Consider the following 24,655-nt stretch of genomic DNA (forward strand, 5'->3'; position numbering starts at 1 on the left):
TTTGTGAAATAAGATTCGTGACATTCTTATCGCAGCAGCATGTGCTACCTCCGTCTGCTCTGGTTAAACTTATTCATCAGAATTAATCACACGCATACCTTGCAGCCCGGGACTGGAATGCAAGCTCTGCATACTATTTTCGGGCTTTGCTAGGTTTTTCGGGATGATCAATCGCAAAACTATGCTAACGGTGAATAGATCTCCGAGCACATGCCGTTACGAGTCAACGATCAAAGTTATTCGCTAAGGTTGCCTCCTGTCCGCCTGGGCGCGCCCGCGGTCACATCCCAAACGTAAGCGTCGCCGCTAGCGTTAATGCGAGCCGGTAATTTACGTGCAGAAGATAAATCGTCGCCCAATGGTAGTTGCATGCCGGATCTGGCCCGAAAGCAGTCGAGTAGAAACGAGAATCGGAAGGGATTTTGTAGCCATCCAATTTATTTCAATCCTGTCTGGTGGAATACTTCAGACGGAATACTGATAGTAATTAGTTAATTTCATGCCCTAATAGGTTTCGTTTTGATCCGTTTTCCTTCGAATGTGGGAGCTGCCAACGTAATAGTGTCAGGATGTGGAACGAACTCGCATGGAAACAAATGTAGTTCAAATCCAAATATTACAGGGTTTTGTGAAACCGTTAATACACATGCGGGAAGTATGACGCAGTACGGTCCCATTACTTAAAGCTGGGGTAAGTATATTTATGATAGATTTTTGGTAGATTTAACAACACACGAAAAAATATATTTTGTACATTTATTTTTTTTTACTTACCTTTATGTCAAAACAAAACAAAATATTGAATTCTACCCAATAGAAACATTCTAGCGAACTTATGTGTGAATTTGGTTACGTCTTTATTACAGCGTTTATTCCATTTAATGAAATAGTATTAAATTCGGTACAGACGTTTGATATTGTTTCCATAAGGAAGGGAAAATTGATTCGTTTCGTTTTTTTAAGAGAACTACAATTCGAACAATTTTGCCTAGCCCGTTACCCCCTGCCCAGTTCGGCAAGTTTTACACATTAATCGCTCGATTCACGTACAAAAAAACATATTTTATTGTATCTTTAGCTTTAGCTCTGTTGTCTCATATTTCGTACCATACTCCCGATAAAATCTGGATCACAACGTACGAAGCAATGTTTGCGGGGTTCGGGATTTTGTCGTTTAAAAACCATCCTGCGACTGCAACAGTTTGCTATTATCATTGTGCTACACCTTTCATCACTATACTATGCCATTAGTAGTCGTAAGAGCTGTAAAAACCTATTCGTTGGGCTTCGACGTATGTTTATCCTGCAGGGCGTTGAGGGAATATTGGCTATTAAATTTACATCTAACCTCCATTAGCACTGATGCCTTTCTGCCTTTTCCACTGGGAGAATCAAATGTGTATTATTTGCCGATTTTAAATCTCTTCGAATGCGCTCGACAACCTCACGGGCAACATCTTTTGAACATCGGCTCCTCACCTACAGTATGTGTCGTGTTTGTGATGAAATATGGTGATGCACTAGCTTAATTGATCTACCACCACGGTTTGTTAAACTATAGCCGTTCGTTGATTAATATATTCCAGCGGCTGTAAACATACCAAATGAAACATTCCAGCTGTCAAAGCAGCCCGTCTTTCTCCCTGTTCGCTCCCTCTGTTTCTCCTAACCGATTGGACCATCCGCATAGTTCCCTTCCCCCCTCTTTCCTCCCCTGGACGATAGCCAAAGGGAAAACTAATGTCTTTTTTGTGCTGTTGCTGTAAATCGGAATTCCGCACAAACAAACCTCCATTAACCGAACGCGATGAATTCCGATGATGAATGCATTCGATCGTACCTCCGTGCATATCGTTTCTGCCTTCCGTCCCATGCGCAAGCAAGCAACAACTCAATCAAACAATTTTAATCGAAACACCATCGCACCCCTATCGCACGCTAACATAACGAACCGAGAATGTATGGGTACGAAGTTCGCTAGGGCGATTTGAAGTTTGTGATGAGTAGAAGAGGAAAAACAAAAGGCAACGGGCAATGGGAACCATCCGTTACAAAAATCTATCACGATCAATAAATTAAACAAATCCGCATTGCTTAAGCCCACTCGACCCCGATTTATAAAAGCGATAAATATTTCACGTGCTACCAAAGGCACTCAACTGTATGTGAACACCATCATCATCAGCATCAACAACTACATCACCATCATCATATCCATAATCGGACTCGTAATTTATGTCTGTAAGTGCTATAAGTTCGAAAGATGTTCATTGCCGTAGTTTGTTTGCTTTCTTTCCGCGTGCCAGTGCGTGTTGTGGTACGGAACTCGTGAGCTCAGGTTTTTTTTTGTTACCGAATTCCGTCCCAGATTCCCAGGTCTGCAGTCGCACGCCGTGATGGTGCATGTTGCACGAAATGTCATCCATCAAATATTACTCCCAAAGGAATCATGCGTGTTTATTTGCATGGATTGGTTGTGTGTGAATATATATGTGTGTGTGTGTGTCTGTGTGAATGCGGTAGAATATATGGAATCCAAATTCCATCACACGATGGATACTTTTGGAGCGCGTGTTGGCTCACTGCCATCGTTTCACGCGCGATCACGTACGCGATCGACTGCAGTGGTGGCAATGCGGTGCAGAAAGTCTGTTGAGCGCAACCAAAGAGATTAACACGAGCGATCTTACCGTGATCGACCAGGCCGATTGGACCGCACCGGATGCTTTACGCCAGTACAAAAACACATACATGCTTCCCCACGGTTTGTGACATCGTTAACATTAATTTATCACATAAATAAGTTTTGCTTACTTCCCCTGTTGCCTTCGTGCGATTATCCCTTGGTATGACTTTTACTGTTTAACTACTTCAATTTTGGCAATGTTTATACAACACAAGAGTTGTAACGCTTTCGATTCTGGTTTCGTTCGTACTCTAGAGTATAGCTGTGTCAGCTTAGTGAAATCTGTTTCATACTCCAACCCGACTTTAAACTACATTTTACTTAATATTTTTGACAAAAAATTGATTTAGCTCGAAAGAACACACCAGTGTCCTTAATGCCCTAGGATCCATTACCAACCACTTGTACGAGTTACGTTAGTTTGACTAGCTGCTCCTCCAAACCGTTCCCGCACGGCACACTCAACGCTTCATTACCGTCACAGGAATCGGACATGTAATCACCTTTCCCACTGCTAGTGTTGCCACCATTGGCAGCGTGCAGTTGACTTCTGGCCGTGGCGTTCGTACCGGTCGTATTGGTATCGTTATTATTGTTACTATGGTTGCTACCACCATTGGATGATGCACAGGCAGGTGTTCCAGGTACGGTAAGGAGATGGTTGTTGTTCCGCTGGGTTTGGGCGGGCGGAGGGCTGGGATTTCGGGACGATACGCAGGATGCCGCCGTCGTGGTGGTGGTAGCGGTCGTTGTCGGTTCCACGAGCAACCGGTGCTGCACCTTCGAGCCGGTAGTTAGCTGCGTCGTATCCGAGTTGGTACGGGTGCGTGAGCGCTTGGGCATCACGCTGTTCTCTAGCTTCAGCTGTGCGTTTACCTCGGCCCGCGCCGCGCACGTGCAAGCCTTCAGGAAGCTCTTCTTAAAGTTCTCACTCAGATATGCGTACAGGATCGGATTGATGGCGGAGTTGATGTACCCAAGACAACCCACCAGCAGAAACAGGATCAAATCCAACCGCGTACTACACGTCTCGAAGTCGGACGTAATCAGGGCGACCTGCGATATCCAGTACGGTAGCCAGCACAGGATGTAAACGGTGATGACGGTCAGCACCAGCTTGGTTACCTTTCGATGCGAGCGCCGCTTGCCACGCGATTTTCCCGTCGTTTTAGGACCTACGTTTCGCAGCTTGCGGATCACCAGACAGTAGAAGGTCATGATAAAGCAGAGCGGAATCACGAAGCCCAGTATTAGCGAGTACAGTGTGAACGTGTACCCAGGCAGATGGCCATGCGTTTCAGGCCACAGTATCTGGCACGAGTATGTGTTCGGTTTTTGTTCTATCACGTCGGCATAGATCATGATCGGCAGCATGATCAACGCAGACGCAAGCCAAGCCAACAGCGATACGATGCGCGACACCAGCGGCGTCCGGTACTTGGGCGAGGAGATGTGATGGCAGATGGCAATGTATCGATCGGCGGACATGATGAACAGGAAGATGGACGACGTGAACTGTGTGACGGAGGTGCTCACCATGTACGCTTTACACATAGCGCCCCCAAGCGTCCAGCGCTTCATGTGCATCGTAGCGATCAGGAACGGTATGCCAATCAGGAAGCATTCGTCCGCGATCGCTAGATTCAGTATGTACATGTTGGTGACAGTTTGCATGTTGGAAAACCGGAGCACCACGTAGATGACGAGCGTGTTACCCAGCACACCGACCAGGCAGACGACCGCGTACAGGAACATGAACAGATAGTAGGTCGTTGGCATGTCCGTGGGCGGACAGGTAAAATTACCCATAAACGTTTGGTTGGGGTCGCTGTTCTCCAGGTAATTGCCAAGCTGGGACACATTTTGGTCCGTTAATGAGTCGTACTCTCCCAGGAGAAAGAATGACGTTGCATTATCCTCCTTCATGGTTGTGCTTAGTTAGCAGTGTTGCTTGAACTTTCTTCTATCCAGTTTTGAAATTCATTTACCTTTTACACCATTCCAAAAACATTTCCTAATGGGTTTGTTTGGAGGTTTTTTTTATTCCGCTGTAGCTCACGTTGGTTGCGCTGAAACGAAAAGAGACGAAAGAAAAGGCGCTATTTTAACAATGGCAATTTAATTTCTTCATCATGCAGAGGTTTTAACACCCGGCGTAATGCAAACACTAACCAATAAATGCTAATGGCGAGGCAATCTCTAACACAAAAACCCATCCTTGCCCAGGGAGTCATCATTTACATCTCAAGGGAATCCCGCCGGTTCTGGCGGTAAAATGTATTCGCCTACCATCGCGCACAAAGTTAATGGCCTTCTAATTATTCCTCGACAGAATCGCTAAAGCTTCCCGCGCGACAAACGCGTGGGAGCAGCCGGTCTTTGCAAATATTTCATAATTGGGAAACCATAAGCTGATTGCTGCTGTAGCCGGAAAGCGTTCTAATAAAATATCGGAATCGATATACCATCGATAGGTTTCGGCATTGTTGTGCGAAGTTGGCAATGTATCTTCTCTCAGGGAAGATATAAAGAATCTGATTACGGGGTGATTATTGCCCACCCGTTAAATGATGTGCACGGTAGAATTCTTTCCCGCCGCAATTTAGTGGCAGGTATGAGAAACCACTTTACTCCCTCCGGACAGCTAGCATCCCTCCCCATTCGGCCAGGAATATCCTTTAGTGGCATCCCATTCGCTTAGCATCACCACAGAAGAAGAAATTGGCACAGAAAGGAACCGCAAGGAGCGAAAGCCATTGTTTGACGATTTCAATTGCTACATCTTGCCCCATTCACCGGTGGTAGGTGGTAGTCATCGAAATTAATTAGTTTCTCATTGTCTATCCCATTGGGTCGGTTTACCTTTTTCACCACCTTCACACAGCCAACAGCTCACACAAGCAGTTCGGCGGGAGTGCGCTCCCTCCTCCGGTGACTTTGGAGGTTAATTGGAACCCCTTTGGCTCGAAATCAATACAACCGGACGTGCCGTCGGTCGCGTGACGTGAACGGAACGGTTTGACGGTACGCTTCCGTTCACGGGTTTAATGTTCCACTGTGCCAGCGGAAGCAATTTGCTAGCAGCTAACCGGAGCGCAAATACACTCCCGTTCACACAAAGGTGCACACTGTGTAAGGTGAAACTTGGCCCTTTATTCATTTGCATTGAAGCAGAAGTGCCCGGCGCGGGTCATGTGGAATTACATTGAAATCGGATTAAATTGCAGTTTAAATGGCGGTTCTTCGGAGCGGTTCGACCTGTTGAAGATCCACAACAAAGAGTGCGCGCAGTTTCGATTAATAGAGTTGTTTGTTGATGAATGATGTGCGCACGTTAGATTCTGTTTTATTTCCCTCGGCTCTGCCGACTGCTGCTTATACGATTGTTTGATTGTTATGGAGCTCGTGTTTATCAAGCAGTTTGAATGCATCTGAAGCAACCCCCCACGCGTAAACGGGATTGGTTCTAGTTTTTGCGTGGCGTGGAAAAGCCTCAGCTGGCATTTGTTTGCTTTTTGTTCTTAAAAATAGACCAACACTCCTCACGGGTCATACCGGCCACTGCTGCTCGATTCCTTGGCCAATCCATTGCGTAAACACAGCACCGAGCCAGTAGCAGTGATAAACCTGACACGCTGTTTGAAGCTTCAGCTTGCCCCGTCATGCGACACGGGGGGCGCGTATGGCTGGCTAACCGACCGTACCGTGCATTACCGCCATCATCGGCCGAGCTCCAAACAAACAACTGCAAACACCCGTTGGCGTTCGATTTGCGACACAAATGCGCATCGATTGCACGCAAGCAAATACTTTCTGAAGCGGGATTTCGCTAAAAATAACGCCCACTTCCGGACGGCGGCGACCACAAAACGGTACGGTTCGGGATTTACCGCGCAATTTAAAATGATTACCACTGCACATTAAATGGCCCTGCTGGAAATGGTCTTTCGAAACACGCAAGGATAATCAATCATAAACGGTAAATAATAGGCTATGTTCGGGTACCGTTCACGATACTTCCATATCCTTGACGCGGCCATTCAATGCCCAACGGCAAATAAGGAACGTGTAGACACGGGTGTGCGCTTAAATGGGTTATGTGTGATTGTGGTGTATGTGTAGATGTTTATATGTTCACATGTGCGGGTTTGATATTGGGTGCCGTTAGTAACGATGCGCGGACTGCGATTTTTCCTCCACACAGCGGACCATCTGGCAGATGAGATAGTATTACTGCTTAGTTTATGAGATACCCGTTACCAGCAGCTCATTTGGGGGTACTTTGGTTGCTCCGATTTCCTACAGGGGTAGCTGGCAAATTAGTATCATACAGGTCAGCGATTTCTCAGTAATCGTTATTAATATTTGACTTGATCACAATAGTGTTCTAATCGGCTAGATGTTATAAAATGACAAATTTTATTTTCAAGTGTTGCATAATTATATCATAAGATTGGCTTCTTTTTTATTAAATCCTCTACTGGTATGTAACGCATGGATGGTTGTGCACAGTGCATACCGCTAGACGATTTTTTTTATAAATATGTTAACATGTAATTCCAGATCAAATTGTGTTACTCGCGGTTACCTAAAACACATTTGGAGAAAGACATGATAATTATCAATGATTGAATTTTTAGCTACAATAAAAAGTGGCTAATTATTAAATGTGTATGAGCACCGAATTCCCTGTTTCAGAGTACTTTTCTAAGTAGTTTTTTTTATTTACCAATTTAATGTTTAAAGGAAATATTTTTCCTTAGCCGACTATAGGCTGGACAAGACTAAGGTAAAATGTAAAGATTAACACCATTGCCAAGTGTTGCCATGCACTTTATAATTATGATAATAATTTTTACAATTTTTATCCATTTTTATCCATTTTTTTTTCGATGGGCAAATTAATAATTAATAATTATTCATGAAACATGTTAACAACAAATGGTTAAAAACATTCAACCAAAATAAAGAGTATGAGAAAAAGCAAACAAATAACATTTGTGGGCTATAAGTCCCTAGGCCATTACAAGCAGAGAGGTGAGGGATACATAATCTGTAACTACTAAATTGTAAGTAATAACATAAAGCTTTAAGCTTGAGTTTGAAGAATAACTAGTTCTTTCCCTACCGCCTATTATAAAATTTAAAAAATTTTGATCTCCCACAACACAAGAAAATGTAAAAAATATTATACTTACTTATCCTAGTATTCCTAATATAAATAAAGGAAAATATTATAAAGTATTCCTTTTTCAATCTTGCTGTAATCGACAGATACTAAAACAAAATAATTTTGCCATAATAATAACCCTCAACACTCAACGGGAAACAAAACTCTGTAACTCCCGCTTATCAAATACCGAAACGTCCTCCGGCAGCGAAAACAGCCCTTCGGCAAACACGCATCCTCTTCTGCGCGATCGAAAGCAATCGAAAAGTGAGAAAACTTGTTTGTTTGCCTTGGCCATATTTGTCCTGGCTTTTAGTTGCCACTAATTTTGCCACCGTTTGCATTTCGGGCGCTGGGTGTGCTGGTGTGTTGTATGTGTTTCTTTTTTGTCTTTATTTTTCTTGCTATCGGAAATGCCCAGTGGTGGCCATCATCCGCAATTCCTCGAAAACTTCATTGTCATTCAGCAATTTCATCGCATTCCACAGTGCGTGGTCGTCGTGATTCAATAAATCGATTACAAACACACAGATCGACTGATAGCAAATGGACTGTGTGATCGAACGCAGAGCCAGCCTCTTCAAAGTTACAGGAGTGTCTTAAGAATGCTTTTGACGGTTCTGGTACTGCTACTGAGAAAAGAAAAATTGTGTAAATCCCGTTCACCCCAACGTTCGTGCTATCAGTTTGAAGAAATTTTCCAAAAAGGTAATAAAAATGAGATTGCACACCCGCTAAATTGCAGCCAGTCTAAAATTGCTACTAAACGCTTCGCAAATCAACTGTGTCCGAACCGGTTTCGATAGCTCTCATGTTTTTATTGCTCCGCCAAGTAAAGTGGTTATTAAATATTTATGATATTTATGAGAAATCGGTATTGGTGCAGCATGAATAATAACAACAACAGCTACAAGAAAATAAAATGGGATATATATGCGTCTATATTGAAAATATTGAAAAGTTTTTATTGAGTGATCAATGAAACTGACGAAATTCTTCAACGAAACTGAAGCAGAAGCGAATAAAAAAATAACACTTTCTATTGAGCCACTTTCACAGCCCTCGCTCTATCAGTGTGTTTACGTTTGAACACATTTACAGTGTACTTTGAGATAATAATTTTAGAGCTATATTGGCGGTTTGTTCGTCAGAAAAAAATAAACATAAATAACATTCCGCGGACAGTTGTAACATTTTTGACGATGTCAGGATGGCAAACACTTAAAACAAGCGCCTCGTTCGAGTGTGCGTTTGTTAGAGTCGGTTTTTGTGTGCGTTTTACCTACGGTAGAATTTAATGCTTCTCCTCGCCTGTTCGCACTCGTACCATCCGGAACAATATTTTTCCATTTGCTTGAATCAACGTAGACAACACGGACACACAAAAAAAACATCCCCACTTACACGCACACACACACACAGACACGGTAGCAACATTTCCGCAATGTCCGTTACAACAAACTGGGTCACGTGCAATCGATCCATCCAAGCGCTGGTGACCGACCTACACCGATGATCCGGAATTGGCTTCCGGTATGGCACGATTGTGCAACAGTCGCCTTATGTCACCCCGGGGCAAGATTTATGACACCGAACCTGTAAACCCGAGAAAATCCATAGTGCTGGCGTCACATTCCCACCACTAGCGTCCAGACCGATGTCCCGGCTTCAACCTACCTCTACCATCCCTAGTCCTGCTTCCCAGTCAACAGCAATGCAATGCTCATAATTCCCCCTCCTGCATTCCCTTTTTGCCTACGTTCATCAGTCCCGGAAGATAGCCCCGTCCATGGCCGTTATCAAGATTTGACGCGGTGGATGGAGAATGGGTTCTGCTGTAGTGTGTGCAGGGGGGCGAGCGCTTTCATTAAATTAAAATCATAAAACCACCTGTTTCGGAATCAGCTTAGGAACTTTAATTTTATCTTCCGCGCGGAAGATAATACCGGCGCGTACGGTGTGATCCGGAAATCGAGAATAGATGTTTACCGCCTGGGGTCGCACCCATGGCGCCACAGTACACACTAATAAGTTTACCTTTACGGAACAAACAATCTGCGCACGGTACGTGAACGCAACCGGTGTGGACAGTGCGGCGGATCGAGTCGCGTACAGTGTTGGCGGATTTGTTAATTAAAGATTTTCCACATTCTACCACGTCTGTCCTGGGCAGAGAGCTGGTTGGTGGGTTTAGTGTCTAGCGACACTGCAGTACATAAGAGCAACGATTGTCTCCAATGCCAATTCTGGTGCCCGATAGTGTACAAATGATTTGGATGAAATTTTATTAAACCTTCACGAGACTGTCAATCTAATCCCTTGATTTTATGGCTGCACCGTTTACGAGCCTAGTAAACCCCTAGGAACAACGGCACTCATCAACTTGATCCTGGTTTATAACCGTGCTTAATAAATTTCAAGTGAATCTTAGATGATGAATAATAAAACCAAACTGCGCAAACCCCCCACGGTGCATTATGTTTGCGGTTCTGAACGAGTGGTATGTTTACGGGCCAGGTTAGCACAATACCTGATACTCGACACATCCCCATATTCAAACAATGTCCACATGTTGTTGGTTTTCCGCAAAACAAAATCAATTTGCTTGCAACTTTTTTCGCCTGCTATCAAGCGAGCAAATATTTGTGTTGGTTTGCTTTGGCAACAAGATCAAGTAACCTGTCAAAAGACATGCTCGATAACCTATCCCCCATTTTTGGTGCCGTTGCAGCGCGTGACCTATCAAATGTAATGTGTCCGCCGCCGCGCCCCGTGTGGCCCAGCGAAGGGCAAACTTGTAAAATCTATTCTCAGATCCCAAACTGTCCCGACGCCCGCCAACCGGAGACGAACGCTATCTCATTAGCATATAGAAAATAAACATTACAATAACCATACCCGTGCCGCCACGCTGTCACCATTTGACAACTGTCGACTCGATGGTATAACGGTGAAATTTGCACTATCCTTGCCACCATTCAGTAATAGCGGGGAGGTGTATGTTAGTGTGTGTGTGTGTAGGTCGGTCTGTGTACTCTCACGCACGCACGCACTCATGTACAACCAAGGGTAAGGCCACACCACAGGCCAGTAGGTGGTGGTTAGCCGTACAGATTCGTGCGATAGTGTCCCAAACAGCAAAAAACAACCTCGATACACAGAAAACAACACCAAAAACACAAGGACGAAGAAACTGGTGTCGCGGGAAAGGTCGGAAGACCTTCTTCCCAGCGCCAAACTGGTACACATTGTCTGGTTTGGGTGTGGAGAGCAAGTTGAGTGATGTTCATTTGACGTTGCCACTATCCATCAATAGCGCCCATGACGTCAGGTATCTTGGGTGGGATGAAGCATACCCTTCGAAACATTTCAATACACTGTGATACGCACGATTACAAGAACCGAAGCATTAGTCTGACCTGGAGTCCTCGGACTCGGACTTATTGGGCGGCAGATAATTAAATATAAACAAATTTCCATCCCCTCGAACGCACAAAATAGATAAACAAAGGCAGTAAGTTTTACTGCTGCGCAAATATTGCAGACCACTATTGATAACGCGTCCGGGTAACATGCCACCTGCCACCCGCTCCGATCGGTGCACCAAACAAAGCAAGCAAACAAAACTGTTAATGAAAACCCATCCCAAACAGACCTTAATTACAACCATTTCCCAAAAAACACTGCTATTTCGTAGGAAAACATGGCGCCAAATGAGACAAACGCACCCTTAGTTTGCCTTTTTCTGAATATCCTTCCTTTTTTCATCATCTGAAAGATGCTATAGTGTTTGCTTTTACATGTTGATGATGATGGTGTTTATTAGCAAGCGCTGGTACCAGCTTTTGTATTCCTTCTTGGGAAAACTGTAGCCACAAACTGCTGCATTGCTCGCATAAGAAAAAATACAACACCAAGCCCCTTTTGAAAGCTTGTTAAGGTGTCGTTTTTATTATCATTGAATTGCCGTTCAGTTTGGAAAGGCGTTTCCCGGACTGGGTCAAAACTTGGTTAATAACAATTCATTCATCGGATCAACGACCGGAACAGTCCGCACAATATATTATTCTTCCGCACCCGCACGGCCTCTTGGTCACCGGGCTAGATTGGCTAATATGCGCTCATAAACATAAACCTTCACCAAATTAAAATTTATGTTTCCACCACGGTTGTTGAACAATAAAAATTCTCCAGTTTGTTTTTTCGTTATTTTGCATGTTGCGCAGCGCTTCATATTTTCATTTTCTCATGAAATATGAAAAAAATATATATTCTGCTTTGTTTCATAGAAAGTTCCAGAACTGTGGTAGTTATTTTACAGTGATGTTTTTTAGCTGTTAATCGATGGGTTATGTTACACATTTTAATTGGGCTTTTAACTGAAAATATTACTGTTTTTTATCAATTACATCAAGTGGCTTTTGATTCACTTGCAACTGTTCAGCACTATAATTTACAATATTTATTTTTCTAAAATATGTGAGGTCGGATAAAAACAGACACGGTTTGTACAAAGTATCTATCACAGCATTATATCGTAGTAAATCCTGGATACTAGAATACTTTTCATGTAAACGGTGAAGATGCCATCTTAACGATACTTGTCTTTAATTTTCAATTAATTATGTTTAATACATTAGTATCACGAGTTTTTGTGTCCATTTTTAAAATAGATTGAAATATAATAAAGGTCTGGTAATTATTTCAAAACACGAGTCGACAAGGTTTGACGGGATTCCCATATACACCATCGCCCTTCGACTAACATTCCGGTTGTGTTATAATAATAAGTCTAGGAAATCTATAGAAGCCGTCATATGTCAAACGGAAAATTGTCAAACAAACCCATTCCAAACAAACGGAGATTTTATCGGTATTATAGAAGGTTGTTAGAGTCTTCACGCGTTGTGGGTTTGATCTTAAAATAAAAAATAATAATTCGTGCTGAAAAATGTTTACTTCAACCAGTTGTTCAATTGTAATGACACTGGCTTATTTTGGATTAAAAAAATCTAGCAGGAAATGTCTAGCAGTTGAACGTCAAAATTATTGTAACGTTTTCCATTTTTTAAATTATTTTCAATAAATGCATACCAGCACATTTAAGATCATGGAAACAATTATTTCATTTTGCATATAGTATTTCATGCGCATAGTATGGAAAAGAGAGTCCCACATAACGAGTAAAGCACTAGAACGGATTAATCTCGTGTAGGGTTCCATTACATTTTATTAGGGGACCTTTTGTGTGTTTTGCTATTCCCAAACTTTTTAATGTAATAAATGGTAATCATTCATTTATAAATATAATTACTTGCAACGAGTCTGGTAGAAATTGCAACTATAATAAACCATAGAAAGCTATAAGCTATGTTTGGCAAAAACTGGTCCCCGTTTTTGTCAGATAATGCAAATGTGTGACAAAACCCTGCGTTCAGTTCGAAATATCAAACCAGAGACAAATCGAGATGTCAAACATGCACTATAATACCAAATCTTCATTTTTAACACTTTTTCTCAAAGTAAACAGATGTTCTATTTCGCATGCTGTTTTACAAAAATATGAATTATGTTACTTTACAATACAATACAAGGTAAGAAACTTGATCAAGTCATTTAGTGCCAATCATTCAAGAATATACACCACATTGATTTAATTTCAATGCACTTGGTGTTGGTACAGCTAAATGGTAAGTTCTACAAGTTCGTTTTGTGATTTTCTTCTATTCTAACCATAACTACATAATCTTTTACCGGTCTTGTCTTTAAAATTACGTACTATATGTCAATTTTAATCACGCATTCGCATTTTAATAACGCAATGCTTTTAATGTAACGTTAATCGACACATGTTGATGTTATGCATAAACGTGTTAATCGTCAGATGTTCATTCGGTTTTCTATTATTTCGTGTCATCTAACAACCACTTTTGTGCTATATCACCGACTATTTTGAGTCACATTTAGAGTAGGGTAAATGTACCAATAGTGGTGCAATTTGTGGTGGTACAGATGTATTTTAATGGATTTAAAGTGTCAGGAAGGCCAATTTCTGAATATTTTAACATATAACAGTTGGAATATGTTTTATCTTCGCAATCACAACCATTTTTACCATGAAACACATCAAATTTACGAAAAAAATACATATTTTTGTGATTGCTTCGTTGTACCTATAATGGTGGTATGGTTCCTATAGTCGTCGTATTGTGTTCCTATAGTGGTGGTAAACAAAGATGCATCAAAAACGGTGTATAATATCAATGAAACTTAGTTTAGAAGCTGTTTTCGTATGAATAGCAAGGATTACTGCCATAATGTAGGTTTCTTGCGTAATTTGATCGTAAAAAATGTATGAATTTGGTTAATGAAAATATTGACTAAAGTACTGAATACCACCTGTCGTCAACCCATAGCCAGAAGAGTTTGCTTGATTTGAAGTCGATTTTTCACTCAGTCAAATAAGCGAATTTTGGCATTTGTTTGGTAAATTACTTACAGAAAACTCATTTTTGTTGCTTATTTGAATGAAAACAGTACGACGTGTCAAAAATATCGTCGAAAAAAATCTAAAATTACATGTTTTTATTGATTTTAGAACTAGGACCACTATAGGAACATGCCTGTTTGGTGTACCTATAATGGCACTATCGTAAAAATCACTTAAAAATACGTAAATATGGTCAAAAGCCAATGAATTTGAATAAAACAATATCATTTGATAACAATTATGTTAAAAAGCTAATAATTGCGTTGTTATGTGATCATTTAGAACGTTAACTAACATATGAGTATCGTTATGAAATCCTAAGGAATTTAGAAAAATGTGGATACCTTTAACAAAATAATGGATTTTTCGGTCATAAAGAAACGGAATGGCCCCATTTCATTTTTAAATCCTTTGTAAAAGGCTAGAGAACATTTCACACTATCGTAAATAACTTAACTACTGTTAATTTATCGTATGAGACGCATTTTAGTGCAATACCACCACTATTGGTACTAGCACCACTATAGGTACGTTTACCCTAGGTTGGATATGTTTGTACTTATAGAATTAACGGAAGATAGAACTACTAATCACAGAAGTTGTCATCTGACATAATAAAATCACGTGCTATGTTATACACAAGTCTTACAAAATAGGCTAATAAACAAAAAAGTCAACAATTTAAACAAAAAAAAGGCCTAGGACAATTTCATTTTGTTGTGCCAAGCAGCATAAGCTCATAATAGGCTAATTATAAAAAGAATTAGTCGAAATTCTACAAATATTGTCTATTATGTCATTATTGATTCATTCAATAAAATGGATTAATTTTAGGCGGTTTCTAGTTGACAAATCATACCCATTTGTTTTACAATATCATCAAGCTCCAAATTCCACGAAAAATCTTTAGTGGCATATACATTTTAATACTTTTGATAAACACGGTCAGTCACCGTGATTATGCGGAAATAAATAGTATGACAAAGCGAATTCTGGCAACGCGAAATTCGATAAAATGCAGATTAAAAACAACACTGTAGTCGGTTTGGATGTTTTTTTTTTAATTTTCTATTCTATATGAATGATTTATCTGCATTGCGTAGTGTAAGTACTGGAAACAAATGCATTTTTGTTAACATATTCTGCACTTCAAACAGAGCGGATTTAGATAACGCAGACAGGTCTATGAATGGGTTTCAGTGTTCAACGAAAAATGGCTGATCGCTTTTATTTCCAGTCCATACTAGTTAGATTAGGTTGATAGGTAGCTAGATATTAAAATAAACACTTCCACGCAAACTACCCTCATATGCAATTCACACTTGATTCACATCCTATGACAAAGAGTCTGATTGGAAAAAGTCTGCTCTTGATTAGCAAACATTAACATACCAATATAACGATGTAAATCTATCTCCACCACATGGTGAGATGTTTAGAAATGCCACTGTTTTAGTTTTATTTTAAGACTCACTCTAACCGCTTTACCGAAGGTACTTAGCACATCGTTGCTATGTTGATTGCTTTGGTCAAACAAGTTTGTTTTTTTTTTTTCGTGCGTGTGTTATGACCCGTACGCTGCACCGTTCACGTGTAACGGCAGTAATAAAAATTGAACAAGTCAAACATCTCCCAAAATCCAACAACAAACAAACACCGAAATCTCGTTCCAGCCGCCATAACGGCCGAAACATTCACAGGGAGCTTTCAATTATTCCCTACATAAACAGCTACCGCTTTCTGCCGCCACCACCATCCACTCAACCAAACTGTTAACTGAAGCCCGGCCAAAACCTTCAAAATGGGTCATTTGGGATGCTCGTAAGATAAAAACTAAAAACAAATATCCACCCGGTGAGAACGTCGGGCCGTCGCTGGTGCAGCATTGTCCGTGCTAGCAGAGCGTTGCATATTGTGTTGATATACGGCACTGTTACCTTTGTTTTTACTTTTACTTTTTATACTGAAGTAACGGCTCTCTTACGACTAGAAAAACTGTTGCAGAACAGTAAATGGAAATTTTCCGTACTCTTCCGAGTTAAAAAAAATACAAAAAAAAGATACAAAAGCACTAGCGCACATGGTTAGCGTCAGACAGATGAAGTTTTTCACAGACACTTCGGCAACCTCGAGTTTCTCTTCATTTGCAACCATTGAAACTAATAGTACACACAGTTTGGGTAGCGTTACATATTATGTTTGTATGTTTTCATTTCCTGAGGGATGAAATATAGCACACCCTTTGCATTGCTTCACTGCTTTAAATTTCATTTCGTTAGCAGCACATAAACAATGCAAAGCTTATAAGTAACAAAAACTTTTTACCATAAAACAATCGCTACACGTCTAATTAGTCTGCCAAATGTTGAATAATAAGAACATTACATTAGCTAGCGAACGATAACGTTACCTGATGCTAGCAAAATGTCATGCCACTCCCAAGTCTCACGGCCCGAGTTCAATGGTATTCTGTATATGTATAGCAATAAAAACCAGACATAACCTCCCCGATAAGCCTTATAAAGAGCGAGAATGTGTGTATGTGATTGTGTGTGTATGCTCCCAACGCGTCTGACATAAATTATGATTTATTGGTTCGAATTTCGGTCACTTCGAATGTCTTTGTCCCGGGTGAGGATGGGAAGTTCGTCTTTATGCCCGCTTCAAAATCATCAACGAAATGATCGCAAATGCGCTACACTTTTCCTGCCAACTAGAACAAGTGAGAAGTTGCAATAACTTATGACAAATTGGTAGCAAAAAAATGAAACCCCATCCGCGAAGAAGTATGTATTTACTATTACTTACAAACTATTGCCGAGTATGGGACAGAACGCGAACGTACCAAACATAGCCACATTGGATTGTGCCAGCCAACTTTTGTTTGGCATTATCTTTGCATTGTGTGTTTTTCAGTTATACTTTTTTTACTTGTTATTATACACTTTCGTGCATTCTTCAATTACATTGCCCTTCAGTTTGCCATTAGGAAGCGAGCAGGCAGATTCCGCGTGCCATGCCAAACTTCTTGAAACTTCCATTATGATGTGAACATTGCTCAGAAGACGCAATCGTGAAGGGGCAAAGTGATTGTGTATGTTTGTACGTGTGTGTCTGCATGTGTGTGTGAGAGTGCAAAGAATGACAAACGTTCACAGGCCTTCTTCTGATATTGCAAAAAAAAAATAATACATGCCGCTGAGGATGCTTACCAGTAGTAACTTCAGCTTAGCATTTCAAGCCACACCTTAAAGAGTGCTTGTCGAGAGCATGTCGTTGTGCTGCGCTGAAGAGCATTTGTTCGTTCGTTCATTCGTTTGCTACCCAAAGTACCAAACGATTCGGTTTGGGCTTCTGCTCCTGCTGGAAGCTGCAGAACATCACATCATAGAAAGCGTGTCACTATCTTTCGAACAGTCCCATCTGTTTCGGCTGGTGCGCCACAAACAAGTGTGATGCGCCTATCGTTCTTCGCCATTTGATTTTACTGGCGTGCTTTTTTTGCATTCACAAACAACCATCGGCAGGCTCGAGAGCCCATAAAATAGATGTAACAGCATAAGGAGTTCATGTTGAATATATTTTCTTGTGAGCAATATTTCACTAGATAGTTTTTTTTTTGTTGCTGTTGCTCGGCTGGCAGTGGTGTGCCATTCGGCGGTAGACTGACATAGTTTTTGTTTCGTTTCCAGGCACGTAGCAGCAATAAAAAAATGAATAGTTTGCAAAGCGCAAAGAAGCACAACAGCTAACGACTTTGGTAATAGTGTAATATCATACAGTTTTTCTCTTCCCATTCGCATTCCACCAGTAAACGAATCTACAAATGATGATGCGTTCTGTTCAGAAACTGATAAACGTTACAAGCTTAACGAGAAAAAAAAGAAATATACATAAATTTCTGCGTATTGTTGTATTTCACTTGATTTGGTATAAAGTTTGAGCAAACACACGGCACGGCTTGAAATAGGAACAATAAATAAAGAAGCCTTAATAAAATATAGTTCTGCAATAGGCGATGTGTGCTGCTCCATTTCACAAATGGATAACATACGCAACAGCCCCTCCCCTGGCGGGGTTGGAAGAGCCCGAAATTCCACAACCCTTACAAATGACGGTCATTTGTATATGCAGCTGTCCTAGCTTGTCTTTATGTTTCACACGCAAACGACACACCCAGCGCGCTTACTGTGCTGACCCCAAAACTGGCTGCCCACAGCAGCCAACCAGTCCCGGCAGGGAGGGACAGCGCGCCGGAATCGTGAGCGTAAGTACGAAACAAACTTTAAATTTTCCATATGTTACCGAGCGCCGGGAACTAACTTTGGCAGTTGCACTACCCATCCAACCGTGCAAGGAAGAGCAGGGACAGCGAGGGAAGCGTACCGCGGGTACTGGCAATACGTGCTAAAAGCTTTCGTCGGTAAGATCCGTGTGATGCTGGCCACTGATACTGGGTTACTGGTTCGAGAATCGCCCGAACCCCAACAAGACGCGCTCGATGTCCCCCGATGCACTTACGTCAGATGCAGGGTTACGCTGATGCAGCACCAGACTTCGCGATGGCTCCCTGTACTCCCGCCCTCCCCCAGTGCAGTGGTGCCATTTTCCGCCCCAAAAACTATCTCGTAAGAAACAACGAGTAACGAAATTGGGTCACACTATGTTTACGTTGGGACGCTACGGAAACAATTTTACGATTATTACCGTGGCGCTGTGCACAAACTCAGTCTCATTCGGCCCGGGGACCGGGGCTTTCGGACGGGTTGTGCACATTTCAAGTGCATCTTTTCTTCCCGGGTCACCCGGGTGTATCTGGCGCGTTGGGTGCTTACTGTCGCCGGGCAGCTGGTTTCAACCGCCGGCAATGGTCGGACACGTTGGAGGAATTTGGATTAAAGGAAAAGAATTCTACCACAGCACAGGTGTAAACCTCGCGCTCCCGGCGCTAGTTTTTTTTCCCTCAATTCATATACACGCGCACAGAAAAACAAAAAGGCATGTGGTAGGAAAGGTGAGTATTTCATTTTTCGTTTTTTGTTTCGTTTGTTTCGCTCACGGAACGTTGTTCATGGAATGTGCCTTCGGTATTTGGTTGAAAGCAGCACGCGTCACTCGCAGCAACATTCACCGGACGGGAGAAGCTTATATCTTGAAAGGTAAAATCAGTCTGTGATATTCTTTTCAACTTTTCAACAGCATACAGCATCTCGGACGCCGACCTTGTAAACGGGTGGCGGGGGAAAAGCTAAATGGAACCTCCTATCCGGATAAGATGGTAGCAACGTAAGATAGGAATGACTAAAAGCTTGTGGACGTGGATGTGTATGCATGTGTGTGTGTGTGTGTATGACAGTGTAAGTAAAATCTAAACAATTCCTCACTCGTGGCACCTTTGCATGTCACCGTCGAGAATTGTGATCGTTAGCAAAAGAGCCAAACAAAGTCGGGCAGCGTTCACACCAAGACGATGGGGCTGCCTGGTAGTTGATGATTTTTTAACGAAGGTTTCCACCCTGTGTTCGTGGTTGCACTATTTTTGCTGTGTGTGTGTGCAGTGTTTTAGCTATAGTAAAACCTTTTTGGAAATGAGCTGTTACTCAAATTGCTTTTTTTTTTATTTCCAAGTTATGACCCATTACCCTACCAAAGCTCAAATAATTTTAATCGTAATGAGCCGTATAATTCTTTGCCAAATCTTCGTTTTACAGTTGGCAAGTGTCTTAAAACTGTAAATTCAAAACAATAACTAGTTTATCAGAATTCTGATAAGCTGGTGAGCTCATACTTCATTTCGATTTGTGATGGAGCCGCCTGGTATTCGTCGTTAATAAAAAGATTGCACTTTTAATCCCCCAGTCTGATTACAAAATAAATTTTGTAGGTCCAGTGTGAAGGAAAATTATGAAAGAGACATATGTTCAAACCATTGCTATATCCCTGTAGTTTCATTGTGATAGTCGCTAGCGCTAACGAATTGCTGTGTAATAGGTACAAAGCTGTAGAATGAACCAAATCCGTCATATGAATTCGTGGTTAACCTATTCACGTGGGTATCTCCAATAAATTCAAAAGTTTACATATTTTATACAGTTTAAACCTCACATGCTTTGTGTATTTGTATCCATATAAAAATAGAAGTTACATTTTTTTTTGCAAATCGTTATGACCTGATGAATATTACTAAAATAGGTAAAAATAATACAAGATTTTTAAGGTTGTTAGGAGTCACAAACTTCCCAAATGATCATAAGTTCCAAATGAAATAAGTTAAGTTAGAAAATATCCCATACATTCCAAATCCCATGTGCTTCTTAAATATGTTATAAACTTTATAATGCATTAGTATGCAAATCAATCTGTTTAACAATTATAAGCGTATCAAAAACTCAACCCAACCCTAACTATCAAATAGTAGTAGAAATGTCTCCCCTAGCCGAATCATGGAACATCACAAAACGGCTACCTTTACGGAACATTCAAACATACGGTAAATTAAAAAGAAAACACATTTATTAAACGGACTATAGACCAGAGCCATGTCGTATTTGTAAATATCTTGAAGTAAAACAGCTATTCTCTAGCTAATTTAAGAAATCGACACCATGAGTGCAAGATGTTTAATGAACGCGGAACATTTTTAGTTATTTTATTAAATTATACTGCGTTTTCAATGTTGAATATTAAATATCTAGGTCATTACAATACATTTCATACACCTTTCTACAGTAGAACTGATCCAACAAAAGATAAACAATGAACAAGCGAAAAAATATTGAACAGGTCAATGTTAAAAAACCGAAAAAATAACACTGCTACGCCAGACCTGCCAAAATCAAACATGGATTAAGTGTGATCCTATACCGGGTATATTAAACAAATTCATTGCTATAAAAGTGGCATAAGAAATTTAAGACCGTTTATACCATTTGCACAAGCATATGACAAAAACACTTGTATTACCACTTGATTTACCACTTGATTTACATACATCGTACAATAATTGGTTCATTACTAACACATTTAAATCATTAAAATATCCAAGCGTGTCATCCAAAAATCCTCTCGCATCATTGCGCAGAAGATGGCGAGAGCTCTCCCGGACTCGAGCATAACATTTTGAGCAAGTCGCTAAGTGTTCATAAAACACATTTAATGCATCCCCCATCAACCGGCTGTAATAGCTTCCTAAGCCCAACAAGCACCCCGTACCTGAGTTAATATCCATATCCGGAGTGCTCAATCAACTCAACATAATGCACGAAGATTATCACTCACAATCTTTGCCGATCTTCCAGCATCAGAGCAGTGCCTAAAAGACTGCCGCCGAATTCGGCCACTCAAAATTGCTCACTTATTTTTAAGCCACCGTCGAGCGTCTTTCGGCCACAATACAACGACACGCACCGCAAACAAGGGTACACGTGTGCTGCGAAGTGCCGTAAGACGACACACACCTGTAGCGGCGCTTACGGCAGCAGCTTGTCCTTGGCTCTGTCTGTGCCTGCGTGAGCAGGTGTGTGGGTGTGTGGGTGTGTGTAAGTGTGTTTGTCCCCTTCGGCACTGTATGTTCACTTCCCGTGGCGAACGGATTTCACCGATTTATGGCTGCCTCTAATGGCGATGACAACCGGCATCCGGTAACGGGGTGTGTTGCCTCCCGGCTTTGGCTTTTATAACTTTTCCGTCGAAGTATTCTTATCGATCAAATTGGAAATCGTACAGGAGCAATACCGCCACCGCCGCCCATTACCCGTGCCCCCCGTCCAGCGACGAGTTGGCATAACAAAAGACGCTTTCGGGAATGTTAGATGTGCCGCGCGCCAACAACGATTTCTTGACTTTCGCCGAAGGCTGTCCTGGCAACGCACCTCGCTTGCCGGTGCGAAAACATCCTTCCCTGTCCCGATTCACTGGCCTTTGCATTGCTCCCGCATACGTATTCTTATTGGAAGTCGCTTTGTTTAGAGGCCGCGGGACGTAGGCAACTGCTACCAGCAGCAGTACGATTGTATCCGCTGGCGGCAGTCGCTTGTTCCACGCCTAGACGCTCAACCAACCCGTATCATGCCGATTTAATTTTGTGCGCCTTTTCTTCTTGCTGATACCGATTGCAAATTGGAATTTCTTCCGATATGATGCGACGACTAGCTTCACGTTTTTTTATTGTTTTCCTTTGTGTTTTGGGGTACGAATGGCTTCCCAGTGTTTTTTGTCCCCAATCCCCGCAACAGCTAGGCGTAACAGCAATAGAAAAAATGGCGCTCAACAAGGACCACCCAACCACCGAACCGTGAAGCACGATCACAAACGATTAGGCGCGCAGACTTGGCAGAAAAATATGCTGCTATCGTTAAAAACTCATAAATTTTCCATCGCCAGCACACATCGTAAATATTTTGCAAGAATACTCCCGCGATGGCTATTTATGTGTGTTATTGCGCTTGTTGCCTGTGTGTTTGTAGCTGGTGCGTCTTCTTTTTTCCCGGCTCGCATCCCACCACCACTTTCTCCAAACGATTTACCCCAACCACTACCCCCCACCCACACACTTACTAGTCGATGCGACGGTTGCTGCTTCCTTCTTTTGCCGGCCGCCTGCTGCTTCACTCACGCTCGCTGGCAGGTAGTGCAATGCCGTCCAAACTGCATCCCCACGGCTCGTTTAGTGTTTATTTTTATTCCTGCGGTGCGGACGGTTTGCACGGCCAATGATCACGAAATGGCCATTACGGACGATGGACGAAGCCGGCACAAAACGGTGACCCTAGTACCCAGTCGACACTCAACCCGGTGGCGTGGGTGGCGGGCAAACGATCTCTGTATGTATGTATTTGTGTATGTATGTGGATATGTGATCACGTTGCAGGTGCAGCGCACTCGCTAATTATCTCTTCATTTTCCGTTCACAACATATACGCACCAGAAGGCAGGCCAGAAATGGAGTGGAGAGGGAGAAAAATAACGCTAACGACCCATAGCCGCACATGTATCTTCCAACATAGGAAAATGCAATAAAACACACACACAAACACTTTGCACAAACACACACACACACTCACATACATAAACACATACACACGTGGCACAGTAACGCTGTATGGTGCGATCCCGCCGGGACCTTCGATAACGGTCAATTACCGTTCATTGTGTGCGGTTACTGGAAGAAACTTTGTTGGAACTTCGCGGACGGAATGATACACTGTTTTGTTTTGCACGGAGACGCTTTGCACCAGCCGCTAACCTGCAACATCGATCGTGTTGGTCAGCATGCACCAAACCGCTTCTTACCCAAACCGCTTTCCCATACAGCCACCGGTGACCAACTGGAATTCGTAAACACCCCTCACACACTGACGGCAGCAGTTCGATCAGCGATCTTGCAATGCTAATGCATCACCATGTACAGCGGGAGTACAACAAGCGTCGGCCGTTACAGACCGGTAATCGAAAATTCCTCTACCAATTCCAAATGCCACCGTACACTATTACACGCTCTATATCGCTAGCCAGCTCACTGCTGTTTCACAATCATCCGGAAGGAATGCACCCGGCAAGGTAAGCATGGGGCCGTAACAGCAACCGTGCAAACATGCCCCGTATGCAGCGCGTACGAATGGCTTCAGTGGGCCGCAGTGTGGCCGGCACCATTCCGCGTGCAACGAACTTCGACGCGCGTTTCGATCTGTACTGGGTACACGACTGGAGCCAAGTGCTACTGCCGCTGCTGCCGGTAGTGCAACCCGGTTCCGTTGACAATGGGAAAACGACTGGTCGCAGTTGAATGTTTTATCTTGGTACTCATTTCCCTCTGGGGCACTCATTTTACCGAACGCGGCACGAGAGCACGGTGGATGGTGAGAGTACTCAGCATTCATCGTCGGGGTTGGTCAATGAATTCAACGGACTCAATTTTGAATTTGTTCCGTTGCTCTCATGGATAGCATCTTTGCTAGAAGCGTTTCTAGAAGAATTGTGCACCGACAATAACAACACATATTGTGTTAACTATAACATTTATTACGTTGTATCATAGTTGAACAATTTTTTTATTTTTCGGACACATACACAATGGCAAGATGGTTGATAAATGTATTTTAATACCGTACATCAAAGCACTCATTTTCACGAACAAGCACAAATATTATCGTGAGTGCCTTCTCGTGCGATACGAACCCGTACTCGGTTGTACTCAAACATTCATTTCTTACCTTTATAACATCAAACAAACGAAAATGAAACTGTAACGTATAGCATTGTTTTTTTTTTATTCTAGCGAATCCATGTATAGTGGGAAACTTGTGGTGTA

The 24,655-nt window shown here is 42.1% G+C and overlaps 1 protein-coding gene across 1 annotated transcript; it reads right to left on the reverse strand.

Annotated features, from left to right (window-relative positions):
• Window positions 1–833: 833 nt before the first annotated feature.
• On the reverse strand, window positions 834–24,139 carry LOC1269203 (somatostatin receptor type 2). The gene is made up of 2 exons (XM_061662731.1): window positions 22,903–24,139; window positions 834–4,755 (listed from the first exon to the last, which is right to left on the reverse strand). The coding sequence occupies exon 2, from the start codon at window positions 4,610–4,612 to the stop codon at window positions 3,098–3,100; it is 1,515 nt and encodes a 504-aa protein (XP_061518715.1). The 5' UTR covers window positions 4,613–4,755; window positions 22,903–24,139; the 3' UTR covers window positions 834–3,097.
• Between the last annotated feature and the right edge of the window lie 516 nt (window positions 24,140–24,655).

This window comes from Anopheles gambiae, chromosome 3 (assembly GCF_943734735.2).
Source record: "Anopheles gambiae chromosome 3, idAnoGambNW_F1_1, whole genome shotgun sequence".
Lineage (NCBI taxonomy): Eukaryota > Metazoa > Arthropoda > Insecta > Diptera > Culicidae > Anopheles > Anopheles gambiae.